Here is a 14,431-nt window from a genome sequence, read left to right as displayed (position 1 = left end):
GACTCCCAAGGCAACCGAAGCCATAACATGCTATGGCACAGGCAGTCTCTTACCTGAGCTGGTGAGCACACTCAGGGGACTGCTGGAGGAAGTGAGTGCAGCGGTGCCACTTGGCGTATTCTGAGCTGCGCTGGCCGCAGCTGCTAATGCAGCCAGGTTCTGTAACTGCATCGCATTCAATCCTGTAACACATTGAAGAATTCACGGTTTCTGCTGTAATAGTAAGAAAGCTTATCAGATCCAGCAACCTCAGCACATCATGAGGTCATCAGCCATGACAGAGAGGAACTTAAAAACAGACTTCAGTACTAGCTCCTGACCTTTTCCACATTGTAATCCCTTCACACAGCTAAAAAAGCAGTCTTTCTTTGCCCAGATGGATGAGTTTCCCTAAAAGGCCAAATGGTCATGATCCCAGATGTAGATTCCAGAGAACAGAAATTTCCAAGCAGTGTTCCTTCCTCTCAAGGAAGCATAGCACTTATAACTAAGAGTTAAGTCAGGGTTTGATAGCTCATCTGCACATCAGAGAACTTGTCTAGACACCAGGCCAATGACCTCCCCCCTTGGCTCACGTCCCTCTGTTCTTTTTGTATGGGAACAGCAACAACTGCGGAATTCTTTGGAAAAGGCTGTGCAAAACACTGGCCACAAAGTCACATCTTTAACCTGCCAGCACCTGAATATCAGCACACTGTTCGGTCTCCTTGGCAGCAAAGAAGCAGCAGTCAGTTGTGGGAGAATTTTAAGTCGCAATTCCCGGCCACAAGATCAATGAATGTATGCATAGGCTAGTCAGCTGGCCACATGAAAGTTAAGGGAAATGTGAAACATCAGGGATATCATGGATAGGCAGCCAGGAATACTGCAGGGGGAAGATGTCCCAGTGTTGATGAACTTTTAGAGGACAATTTACTCATCTGTCTCACCTTCATTTTGAGTCACAATTTTCAAATAAACCATTCAGCCAATACTGAGAGAATAGTTTGCCCTCTTCCCCTGCCACCGGGTTGTCACTGATACTGATCTCCTTCTCAAGACTTTTGTATTTTATCCCTCCTTCAGCAGGCTAGCTCCATTCTTCTTATTCTGCTCTCATCCCTTTTCCTTGCTTCCATCTTGTGTCTCTAACTTTATTTATTCTAACAGTTCTTCCTCTTCCCATCTAATTTCAGTCAATCCCTAGTATTTTTTCCTATAAAATTAAATCCAAGATCGAGTTTATCACCATTAATGTAACAACAACCAAATGTCCTAGGCAGATGTGGCACCTCATCTTTTGGATGCTCAGTAAGTACTTGGTAACAAAGCACACATCTCAAGTAATTCAAATCTCAGTTTGTAATTTAAGTAGGTAAACAGACAACAGGAAAACATAAATGGACAGCAATCCAATGCAACATAAACTATCTTCTTAATAACTTCTACTACCTTTAGCATACTTCATATGTTATCTTTTAAAATTATTTTCTCCTTGTGGCAGGATATATTTCTTTATCCATACTTAGTGCCTAAAACAAGAGGATCAAGTCTATTTAGATTCTCAAGGTGCTATTGTAACAGCATGAAGTTAAAACCAAAAAGGTTTGTTGTTTCTATTGGGCTGTAGAGGGTTAGAACTCTTCAAGTGTTAGAGCTAATGAAGGATAGAGCAGCTTGCTTCCTTTCTGAAGCAGTTTGGCATGTGTACACTGCACCTGTCCTCTTTTCATCACATTGTTTTCCCATCTGCTTTCAAATAGGGTCAAGATTAAATTTTGTCTGTTAAATCTGATATAGAGTGGGATTTAATTTCCTACTTATTTTTCTTTCTATGAATTTCAAGAAAGGAGATCAGCTGAGATATTAATGGGACTTTGAAACTATAACTTTTTCTGTGAAGAATTAGACTTTGAATAATTATTTCAAAGCACCATGAAAGATTCCCATTTCAATTTGCTATATATATACACATCAGGGTTCTCAATTTTTAAGATATTCTTTAAACAGTGAAGACAGGATAACTCAGAAAACTTTATATGCAACCTCAACCAAATAGGCCCCAACATCCTTATTGTAGTAAAAAGAAACATGAACTGCTATATCATTTTTCTCCTTTATCACAATTTGCTTTAAAATTGAAGCAAGGGGAAAAAAAACAGCATCATAACAAAATCTATATAGATCACCACCACACAGAAAATGGGATATTAGTGAAACTGATTAAAAAAATTTTGCTTCTGGCAGGAGACTTAGACCTAAGAACTCTGAAGAGGTCTAACAGAAAGAAGAAAAAAGAAAAACCCTAAACCTAAGAGACCATGGTTAGAATCAACTTCAAATGTAAATAAAAATTCTTATAACACACAACATAACACTTCAAAAGCTTTTAATTGTTACTGATGGGTGTACAAACACAAGTCAGACACACAAGAGACATTACTTTCACAGCAGTTTTAAACTGACCGCCTTGCAGACATGGCATGTAATGTTTTGAACTACTGTATATCTCTAGGAGACAATTTAAAAAGCTTAAAATATTCAGCATTAAAACCATAATTATAGTTTTTCTACCTGCAGAAAAGCCTACAGAATGTGGTGAATGGGGTTACTAACATGGATTTTACAGACAGAAGGGACAATCAATTTGCAAACACAGTTCAGAAACTTTTTTGTTGTCTCTACATCCCTAAAGGATCTAAGTTTAAGCTGCTTCAGATGTCTTCACTTACAATATTTTCATCTGCTACACTTGGTGAATATTCTGACTAGCAGTCTATAGCAAGGAATTTGTCGGTTTAATTCATTGACAGTGTGAAACATGTCCCTCCATCACAGCAATATTGTAATCAACCATGTAACTCAAATGCAGGAAATAAAGAACCTGAACGAAGGACTAATTCACTTTCCTTGCAAGACTGCATTTCCAGCTTTGGGGCATTTAAGAAGAAAGAATTTAAAACAGGAGACCTAAAGAAGCCATCGTCACTGAAACATATGCACTGGAGTGTTTATTTCAAAACACAATGCTTCAAATCTGTATCTGAATGAAAACAGAAAGCTCTGTCTCTGTACCATAAGAAAAGATAATTTTAAATACCAGAGGCAGGGGAGATTAACAGCATACCACAACTTACCTTGGGGACAACGATTAACTAAGATTAAGAAGGAACATTCACACTTGTAGCAGAGGATTGTGTCATTCCACAGGAGTAGATAAATCAGGACTACTTATTACAAATGAGGTTAATGTCTCAGCATTTTGACTACTTTCTCTACCCTCCTCCTCTTGACTTTGGCACTGAATCTGTCTTCTGGTGGAAAAAACTCACCTCCCATTGGGTGGAGGCTGCTCAATGTGTTCAGGTTCCCAGATGAAGCAGCTGCTGTCTGCTGAAGGAGCTGCAAATAAAGCTAGACATTACACCAAAAAACAAAACAAGAGTGAGAGTGAGGGCTGGCTCCGCTTCTGGGAGAAACTGCATCACACCACAGCCAGAGTGCCGTCACAAAGGGAATTCCCACTGCCCACGCACCACATCGCAGCAAAGGATAAAGATAAAGAGAATTCCCCTTACACACTGCAGCCAGAGCACCACCACATTGCCCACGCACAACACCACAGCAAAAGCAACAGCACAAGGAATGCTTTCCCCACTCTGCATAATCAGTGTACTAGCCTAAAGGAAGTTAATATCTAATGCACCAAGACAAAAAAACACTAGAATCAGCAGTGAGCAAGAACCCCCCTTCAAAACACCTCAGCCACAAGTGCCATCGCTAAGGATATACTACCTCAAGCCAGACTCTACAGCTGATGTTGCTAGCATAGGAAAACTGCCAGATGCCATACCAAAACCAAAGAGCCACTGTGTGAGGGGATTCCCTCCACATTCCTTAAGCACAAGACCACAGCAACCACATGAGGGAAATGATAAACCTCAGCTGAAAGGCTATTTAGAGGGATTTCCTATTCCTTTCTCCATTAACAAGGCGTTGTTAAAAAGAAATTCCAATGAAAGAGGGAATGCCCCCATTCCAGCAGTACATCATAGCAAGAATGAGGTCAAATTTGCCTTTTCTGTTCCCCAGATCTTGATGTCACATGAAAACTGTTCTCATAGTCACTCTGGCAAACCATGTGAGCCAGAGACAATAGTTTATGAAAAGTCCCCCCTTTAGAGACCCAGCAAAACCAACTGAAAGCAACCACAAACAGTGGACTACTCTCTGTCACGACATTTTTGCTATAGAGTAACTTCTCTGTATTTCCTGTTTATTTACTGTGCATTGCGAGCTGCTCGGCGCTTGCGCCTGACCTCCTTTTCTATTTACACAGCACCAAATACTGTTCTAGGTCTCACTGGAAGAGGATGAGAAAAATAAATGCTGGAGAAGGAACAGTGGAAGAGGAATACAAAAGCTATGTCATCAGATAAACATGAAAGGGCATTTAAGAATTACTGGATAAATATGGAGGCCACAACATATGAGGAAAATCTTCCCAGCACAAAGTCATTCTACACAAGGCAGGGAAAAATTGTTTCAGTGCATAGGGCTTCAGGGACTGGGATTAAAAACTTCACTGTCAGACATATCCCGAGTGACTGTTAGTACATAACTTTATTTCTTTGTGATTCAGCCTTCCCAACCACAAATGGGGATTAAGAACCCTGCATCTAGCTATCAGAAGTCTTCCGAAAATGAACACATTAAACACTGTACCACAATCAGACACCATAATCCCTAAAGAGATGAAAAGAATCAAAGTCAGAAACTCACTGCTAAGTACTGGGGTCCAAGTGTGTTCAGACCAGCCAGGTTTCCCCATACAGAGGCAGCACTGATCTGTTGCATTTGTTGCTGGAGTTGCTGAGCAATTCGTTTCTGCTCTTTGTCCTTTTGCGTGTCTGCAAATTTTACCACAATAGGAGAAGAGCAACCCTGCAAATAGTAATTCACACAGTTACAGCCTTGCTATCTCCCCAGCAGTCACAGAAATACTGCATTAAGACCCAATCACTGGAAGCATTTTTTCCCCTTTCATATATTCAAATAATATATATTACCTTCTCATCTATTCAAACACTAATTTCCTTAAAGGTTCAAAACCTGTTTTACTTTTAATGCTTATTTGTATTTTGGTATTTTCTCCGCAGATCAAGTTTCTATCTTGAGCTCTAAAAATAGGAGCAGAGCAAACACAATAGGTTCAGGAGTAGTACTTGTGGAGAGACTCACATTGCACTCATCCTTCTCTCCGCTCCCTAGTCTCCCAAACTCCATAGTGACTGCCTGACCCTTTACATCTTTTTCTCCCACTCACTAACTTGTTTTACCTCCATGGTTTGTGCTTGGTGCATTGCTTTGATTGCTGTTTGTGCCATGGCTCTTGTCGTAAAAGTCACAAATGCACAACCTGGGGAAAGAAAAAAAAAAATAACCAAGTCACTCGCTATATCCACAATTATTGGGATGAATAAAGAAATGAAAATGCTTACTGGGAAGAAGAAAAAAAAAAAAAAACCCACACAGAAACAGCTGAAATGCCACCTTGGGCTGCAAAAGGCAGCATCCAGAGGAGACTTTTGAACTGTCAGAAAAGCTTCGTGCTTACCTCGGCTCAGACCATCTGGGCCCCGTAATATTCTGCATTCTTCAATCTGCCCAAAGGAGGAGAACATCACTCGGATATCATTTTCATTGCACTTCTTGGATATCATTCCAATAAACAATTTCCTATCTTCTACTGCTAAGAAATCAAAAGATAAGAGTATTACTAGCAAAGAAGCACTTGCATCAAGGCAGAACTCTGATCATAGTTTTCCGTGTTTTTGTAGGCCCTTTTCAGCTCTAACTTGTTTTTTCTAGTAGCTGAAATAATGGGTTGGAAAAAAAAAAGCAATAAACATTCAGTAAGGTAAAGCTGCCCTGTAATAGGACTGTTAATGTTGGGGGTGGGGAAAAGATTGATGAAGACATATTAGATCTTGTTTTGTCAAACCGACTTATTTGACAATTGTAGGATTATTTCCCTTGTATTTAGAGCAGGGACTTGCCAAAACCAGATTCCCAGTAGTTAAATCTTTTTCATTTAAGAGAATATATACGAGATACTTCAATAAACCTGCAGGTTGCCTATAGGTGTTTTATGCTTATATTTAGATGAATCTTTCTTCCTTGCAAGCCTGTGAACTGCAAGTATGTAAGAAAAGAAAAAAACACATCAGAGAGATGCAGCACTTTCCCTCATTTCCTAGGGTCCATTCCTCCTGCTGAGTGAGAGAAGAATTGTATGTGTTTTACTGGACTACTTTCATCCTTTCTCCTCCTCTGTCTCTTCTATCTTTAGATTGTCAACATGCCTATCCTATATCTAAACAAGCAAGTTACCTGCAGAAGGCTTCTGTCTAGCCCTTTAGATTACCCTCTTCATCGTGCCAATCACTTAAACTTAGTTCTGCCTATTTCCTCATGATCCTGTCTCAACAGTGGAAGCAACAGCGACTGTTTTAGTTCCGCTTCATATTCATCCATTCTAATCTGTAGTAAGAGCATGAAAATGACACCTCAAATCAGAACGACAGACTGCTTGTGCTACCATATCTTACCTCTAAGTGCAGAAGAACACCTTTCAGTGTGTGGACTACTTTAAAATAAATGGTCCAGACACAAACATTTCTTCTAACTTGTCAGTTAGTGGTTACTATTTTCAGTTAGTAGTCAATTAGAGGGAATGGGATAAATTTAAATCCAGAGCAGAGCTTTACACCTCTCATTTTACTTGGTTAAAAATGCCAATCACCATCTGAAACACCTACTTTTAAGAGATGAAGCAAAGTATCCAGAATAATATTTGGGAATATAAAACAATTTGCAAATACAATATTCAACACAACATAAAGTATAATATGATGAAGGATGTTGCACAATTTGAAGCTTCAAGGGAGATAGTCTTCTATTCTGTGCAATGGAGAGGGGGAAGGCAGAGAAATCAACTTATTCGCTGAGTTGCCTATGAATTTGAAGAGGAAAACTCCAAACTATTCCAGTTGACAAGACTTTAACTGGCTATTAAATCACAAGGTTGTAGCCAGCAACATATACTTTTATATGTGTGTGCATGTGCACGTGCACATGTGTGTATATACATTTTATACATATACATACATATATATATGAAAACCTCATCATGGAAATACATAGATAAATCAACACTTACACAATGGTAGGCGCTAAACATCTTAATCCACCTGGACTGGCCAATATACCTAAGTATATTTACAGTCTTTTCTCTAAAAGAATGTTTTGAATTCTGTTTCTCCCTTGTATATTAAAAGATGATGTTTTAAGTCCCACTGAAGCTGCAACAGGCCTTGCTTCAAACTGGCAAAGCACTTAAAAAAAAAAAAAATTTTTTTCTAGATTTAAACCATCTCAGTACAAACAAGAACTCACTGGATGTTTCCCCAACTGGCATCATGGTTTTACCACAAGCAATAGGAGATGCAGACTCACAGAATTTTAGAGACATCACTTACACTACCTACAGTACTAAAAGCACTTTTTTTTTTTTTTTTAATCAAATCTGCAGTTCATGAAGACTTCTGTCGGAAGCTGTTCAACAAAAGGAAAACACTGAAGTTTCCCTGCTACCATTAATGATGCCACAAAACTCAGACTTTAGTAAAGCTTACCATTATTCTTTTCACTGTCAGCTGGTTTCATCTGGATAGGATGGTGCATCTGAAATGCAGAAAGAGCATTTAATCCTAAATGCATTCACTTTATACTAGATGAAATACAACCCACAAGAGTAGTGGAAGCTAGAGAGGATAGCCTAAATTGCCTTTAGAGAATGGCATATGTGACAATACATAAATCTCCGGAAGAAGAAAGAGAGCTTTTCTTGTGTACTTCCTAATGATATGCCATCTTTCCTGCTCAGAAACTATTATTAGAGGAGCCACACCACCCATTTAATTACCATATTATTCCCCCAAACACTCCAAAATTCTTCTAAGATTTGTTATCATATAAATCTCATGACCTTGGTCTTTCAGACCGTTCTCTTAAAACACAGTTTCAGAGGGCAAGATAACATATGTTTATACATCAGTGGTGCCAGAGCTCAGAAAGACAAGATAGAGTTGTGAAGAAAAACATGCCTTTTCTCTTACCCCTGGGAGGATCTTCATGTTGTGAAGAGCATTCTGTGCTTCTAGTGCAGCTTTACGGGTATAAAATGTAACAAAACAGCACCCTGCAATTGAAACAAAATGCTAGCCAAGAAAGAACATTATGTATCTTGCTGTGTTGTACAGATATTACAAGTCCCGCTTCTATCCTTTTCATGCAAAATACCTGACAGGCAAGAGAGGGCAGACATGTAAATAGGTAGGAATTACTGATTGTGACCATTTACAAAAAGATTCCTGGTGAAATAAGTAATAAAATAGAATTTATTCAGACCTGACCCAACACCACAAATGTATCTAAATGACTGTATGTTTTAATGATGTATCTGCCAAACAATTCTTGGCTAAGGCTGTCATCTCTTCTATAAATAAGAACAGTATTTTGCTGCCCTGTATGATGGTTCAAATCCCTTGCCTAAATATCTGGCCAACTAATATGTTATCTCTTAGTAAATTGAAAATGAAACTTTTTTTTTTTTCATACAGACGGTTAAATTGCCCAGCCAGTAATGACAACCAGCACATACCGGTCAGTATTATTTTTTTCCTACTTTCAGTCAGTAACATGTAGCCTTTGGCCTGAATCCTGGAAACAGCATCTGGTCTCCTCTAGATGGTCTTTGATATGCAAAGTGGTTGCACTCCAGCAATTCTCAAATGAGTTATTTTGAAAATAAGGATGGCACCTGACTGAAAATTCTTGGTTCATTATAAACCACTTGTCTCCAAAAGCAGGTACAGTTAATACAGTCATGATGTACACAAGCAGGCCCCAACCTTGAACTCTTCGTTGCTGCTCACAAGCTGAAGAAAAGAACATTTTCTTCTGGTCTATGCTGCTTTCTCAAGTCTAAGTGCCAGTGCAGAACTGCAAGTCAGCAGAGGGCATGTTCTCTCAAATCCCAATTACTTCCTCCCTCTCTCTTCATAGAAGCTGGACAGTACACGTAACAGTATTTGTAACTAAGGCCCCATCCATCACCATTTCCATTCCAGTGGGAAATTTCCAAATTCCCTTGGTTAAACTCTCTTCATTCATCCATTTAATAAGTCTTAGGGACTTGGTCAGGAAGGTGTTAGTCAGAGTGCAGGCTGAAGTATGGGTCAATGTAATCTGCTTTACTAATTTTAAACCAGTATATACTCTAGAGCCTAGGCATGAGCTTCAAAACCTCATTGCTCCTTGTTTGCTGTTTATTTTAGCTTCAAAGTCTAAGATAATGGCATTTTCTGACACTGATCAGTAGCAATTATTCGCTAATAACTAATGATTAATCTATATCAGTCAAGATTTTCCTCACACTCACATTCTACCTTAAAGGAAAAACAAAAAACAAAACAAACAAAAATGGATGTGCTAATCAGCTGTGAACTCAAGTAACATCTCACAATAAATCCCCCTTCTCACGAGTCACATTATAAATACCTGAGGAAAATATAGGTATAATATATGAACTAAAAGAATAAGACTACATCAGTCTTTTCCCAGATGCATTCAGCCACTTTTTGACAAAGTTCTTTCATCTGTCATTTTAAGGCAGCTCATTGCCTCTGCAATGCGTCAGCTTCCCCAGGTAAACTCAACAATTACTTGGTAGTACCCAAGCTAACCTAGTTTCACAGGAAATAAAATACTGCATATTACTGAACTGCAAAACCAGGTATAGAATTTAGTCAGGATATTGGATTAGCATTCTCTTAAAATATTCCATGGACAGAAATGTCTAAGACCTTTTCATATCTTATCTAAAATATGACATTTCAGTAACATTGTAGCATGCCACAGCATCACAATGATGCTCTGAATCAAAACAATGTTCATAAGATGTTCCTCTTCGCATTTATAACCTGCACTCTTCAAGCACTGCCATTACTTCTGGTCTCCCCAAAAGTCTGGTTTTCCTCAGCTCAGTTTAACAATTGGGTCACAGTCCAAGGACAACTATATTTAGACACAAACAGTTAAAGAATATAAAGCCTGGGCTTGCATGCACACTTGGGTGCACAGAGCTCCAAGAGAAAGGGATGGGTGAATAAACAAACAAGGAAGAATGTAATTGTGCGAAAGCAGCTGAGACCTCAAGTCTCACATCAGAAATTCTCACCTTTGCTTTGAGGAGGGTTTTGACTCCTGTCCCGCAAGACATTGATTTCATAGACAGCACCATACTGTTCAAAGAGTTCTCTTAGATCCTTCTCACACCAGCTCCGTGGGACCTGACCCACAAACATTTTGATAGCATCTAGATCTGGTTGATCTGGGTGATCCAGTGTGCCATTCATTTTCTTTGAGCTAGGAAAAACAACAAGGAATTTCTATTATATTATCTTTCCACAGATTCTACATGCTATTGCAGCTACAAGCATGTTTATAGTGAGATTATTTTTTATTTATATATATATATATATTCATTTTTTATATATGTGTGTGTGCACATATATATATATATACATACATATATATACACACACACATATATATATGAAAAGAGACTCTTGCACCTTCACAGTCCCGCATATCAGAAAATATTCAGAAACATCATTCACACTCATCGGTTGTGTACTTGGAAACCAAATGCTCCCTACGCAGCTAAACCTCTCCTAATGTTTGCTCTTAGAATATAGTCAACATTTAGGATTCAGGACATAAATCTGTTGAGATGACTGAAAAATACCATGAGTTCAACTCTGAAATTTTACAGATGAAGAAACCAGAACAGAAAGGAGCCTGAACTCAGTCTTCTTGCAGAATACTGAAGTCATTAATAAGCAGTATTAATACAGTGAAAAATGAGAGGATAAAAATTATTTTCTGTTTAAATGTGACTATCTGCAACTGTTCCCCAGGGTGAAGATCCATCTTTAAACAGAGAAAAGAGCACAACTGAAGAGATGAGAAGTCCCATGAAAGGTTTACAGCACAGTATTTTGCAAAAAAACAGGCTCAGTTTATGGCAGAACCTGAACAGGTTGGGCTTGGACAATCTATTTAATCACAGAGCGGATCAGGTTGAGTAACAGTAGAGTGCTAACAGAGAAGAAGAGTTATTTCTTAAGACTACAGCAACACTGAAGTTTCGAGCATGGAGACCTTCAATAGGCTTCAAGGCATTACATTGAGTAACATCAACAATTTACAGCCTCTTAACAAAGCTGGCTATGTTATACTCTACATAACAAGCTGTCAGCCATACACTGCTGTCTGTACTGACTCCTTGTTGTTTGCCAAGCGCAATGTGAAGTCTTGTTATCAGTAGCCAAAGCCTGATATTCCACAGGACCAGCCTTTGTGACAGACTGTCTGCAATGACATCCTACTGCAGCTATACCGATTGGTTCGATAAAACTGCTGACAGTCCCTGTATAATCTAGAAAGGACATGGAGGGGAGTAATAACTATGGAATGATTTGCCCCCCTCCCCAAACTCTTTGTTAAAGGATACAAGCAGCCTTCTTCCAGACTAGTCAGTTCTCTCTCCCTTTGCTGTTTATCTTCAAAGATTTTTATTGAATGGCTTATTAACTGCAGATTATGGGAAACAGTGCTCCTCCCCTTGCCCACCTGCAATCATATTCTTCCCTGGTATTAAAAATTCCCCAAACCAGGTAATTTAAAAATCATTAATTTCTGTCAATTTTTGTCAAAATTTCGCTTACTGGTATATGTGGAATGTCTGTCCCCTGCCCCTCACCATGTTGCTGTCCAGAGTCTGAGGAAACACTGGTGCCAGAAAGAAATCATAATTTTAACCTCTACAAACAGACCTAAGAAAGCACAAGGCTTCTTACTAGAAAGGAAGGGAATCATCACCAATCACTTCCTCCTCCTGACCTTCCCCCTCAGGAAGGGGCCAACACCACCCCAAACATCAAAGCAAACACCACCTTTTACAAAGAGGTAAATGACAGGCTTTTTCATTCTGATGGTGAGCAACTGGAAATCATTTACCCTCCTCCAGCAGTAATTTACAGCACTACTTTCTTTCCCATGTGTAGCTTCGAGAGTGTAGTGTGGCTCCTGTTAACTGAGTGACTTTTAACATGGCCCCAGTAGTATTTCAAGGAATCTTTTATTCCCGACTATAATGTTTTTATTCTGGATTAAAAGCCATCAATAGGGAAGAACTGGAACTGTTCTCCCAACAATGGATTTCAACCACCAATTTCATGGCACGAGCACCTGTAGCATATTGTAAACAGTCCTGACAGATAGCTTTATCCCCCATAGGCCTCCACCCAAAAATTAACTGACAGAACAATATTTTTTTCTGCCCTGTCCAGAAACCAACATCAGCTATCAACACCCACTCAGATTTCTTCAAGAAAACACACTGCAAGCTCTCCTGCTCCTTTCTTTTCCCCCTTCAAGGGAAATTCATCAGACAGTAAAGGCTTCAGAGGCAGCAGTTCCAACTGTCAACGTAATTATAAAATTAGATATGAAGACAGAAAATACTTACACAGGGCTAGCATTCAAGGAGCAATGGTCCACCATCATCTCTGGAAGGAAATCCAACTTGAACGCAGCCATCACCTCAGTCTGTCACAAACCGCTAACCCTAAATCAAGTGTATTGCCTAAACCCCAAACAACGCCACTTCCAAAAGTCCTGCAGGTCTTAACACTCAGCCACGCAAAAAACACTCAAATCACAGAGACAGAAGCTCAGGGAGACCAGCAATAGACACCACAGAAACAGGCTGGACTGGGAAAGGGACATGGAATCCCAGATTAAAAAGGGGATGTGACCATGTGAAGGGAGGCTCAGCTCAATACACAATGAAAATGCTGATGCACTGGGCTTGTTTTGTGTAATTTTCCCTGGCGAAGCAGTACCGAGTGCACTGTCAGATAAACAGAGTGTCAGATCCATGAAGATAGCAATGGGTGATAGAGCAGAAAGAATACAAACTCCAGCCTTTCCATCCACAGCTAACTCCTTACCTCCCAAAGTGGCAGCCCAAGGCCTTGAGGTTCAGAGAGACAGGCCCATGCAACCAGTATTAAGGTGGACAACTCACAGGGTGAGCACAAGTCTAGAAGTTCTTTATCATAAACACTGATCTCACTCTTTTCATCCTGTACACTATTTTTGGATCTCTACCAACTTTTAGAAAGAGAAAAACGCCAACCAAAGGCTTCTCTGAACCTGTCCAAAAAATCAAAGCTAAGGAGATTTGATCACTCAAAATCTCCTTAACTACCACAGAACGTCAGGTACTACTTCTCTTTAGAGGGGCAAAACATACATTTTTCTGGAAACAATATTTTGCCATCATGCATCTACATATCCAGACACACACAGACCCTATAGATGAAGAAAATTAAAATACAGGTCTAGTGGTTACAGTACCCTTGGTTTTTATCCTGTTCCTGGCAGTGATTTGCTGAAAACTGTTGTACATTCTTTGAAAACAGTGATCATAACACCTCAGCTTCTTCATCATTAAAACAGGAATAACATGGGTTGATTGAAGGACTGTGAGGTGTAGTATTTATATGCCTAATAGAGACCTACCGCTAAGTCTTCAGTCACCAAACTACTGGGGAGATAACCTAGTTAACACTGAATGCAGAGAGATGCAGAAACATTTGATTGCAGAGAGTTAGTGCTGCAGAGCCAGTTGGGTGTGTCTGAGCTCTCCAGGAGGGATGATTAGTTCAAGTCCAGCATGAATCCAGATAAGCCCTAAGTATACATGCAATACAGCCAACTAATAAATTCTCTTAGTGCATCCAGGAATACGCTAGATGGACAGCTGTCATCACCTTCCTTGCCTGTGAGTGACTGCAGCATGTACCTGTAGTTATCTAGACTGGCCAGTACAGACAGCTTTCTTTATGACTGCACAGATGCAGCACAGGAGTTATTCTTACATAAACAACCATTTTCAACCTCTGGAAAAAGAGCATTTCCCATCTTCTGCCTACAGACAGACATATAAAAGGAATTAGGTCTCATAATACAGAGACATAAGCAAGTTACTGCAAAATAAGGGAGGATATGAATTTATCATATACCAGATGTCCAACAAGAACTACTTCATGCATGCTCTTACTATGTGGTAAATGCAAGAAAGCTTATTCTTTAATGAAAAAGGTGTAAGCCAGCTACTATGCACCCCTGCTCAGAGCACACAAACAGGCACTGTGGAACATAGGTCAATTTATTAGTTTTTAGGATGCAAGTTTGTGTCTATCTTCAGACATGTCTTACTGGTTTCCTACTTGAAAAATGCCATACTTTATAAAAC

The 14,431-nt window shown here is 39.4% G+C and overlaps 1 protein-coding gene across 14 annotated transcripts in view; it reads right to left on the bottom strand.

Moving 5' to 3' along the window:
* The window catches only part of CELF1 (CUGBP Elav-like family member 1), a 64,772-nt gene that overhangs the window by 20,462 nt on the left and 29,879 nt on the right, over nt 1-14,431 (bottom strand). For 8 of the 14 annotated variants that reach the window (XM_067296353.1, XM_067296341.1, XM_067296340.1 and 5 more), the window contains 8 exons: nt 10,283-10,470; nt 8,160-8,242; nt 7,677-7,725; nt 5,597-5,731; nt 5,319-5,398; nt 4,762-4,923; nt 3,312-3,393; nt 54-182 (listed from right to left, as the gene is read on the bottom strand). In XM_067296353.1, the coding sequence (XP_067152454.1) occupies nt 54-182; nt 3,312-3,393; nt 4,762-4,923; nt 5,319-5,398; nt 5,597-5,731; nt 7,677-7,725; nt 8,160-8,242; nt 10,283-10,460 (898 nt within the window). In that variant the 5' untranslated portion in view covers nt 10,461-10,470. The remainder of the gene's footprint in view (nt 1-53; nt 183-3,311; nt 3,394-4,761; nt 4,924-5,318; nt 5,399-5,596; nt 5,732-7,676; nt 7,726-8,159; nt 8,243-10,282; nt 10,471-14,431) is intronic. The other 6 variants (XM_067296348.1, XM_067296349.1, XM_067296346.1 and 3 more) reach the window with 3 other exon arrangements.

This window comes from Apteryx mantelli, chromosome 4 (assembly GCF_036417845.1).
Source record: "Apteryx mantelli isolate bAptMan1 chromosome 4, bAptMan1.hap1, whole genome shotgun sequence".
Classification (NCBI taxonomy): Eukaryota; Metazoa; Chordata; class Aves; order Apterygiformes; family Apterygidae; genus Apteryx; species Apteryx mantelli.
This window is presented reverse-complemented; position numbering and strand designations above follow the sequence as displayed.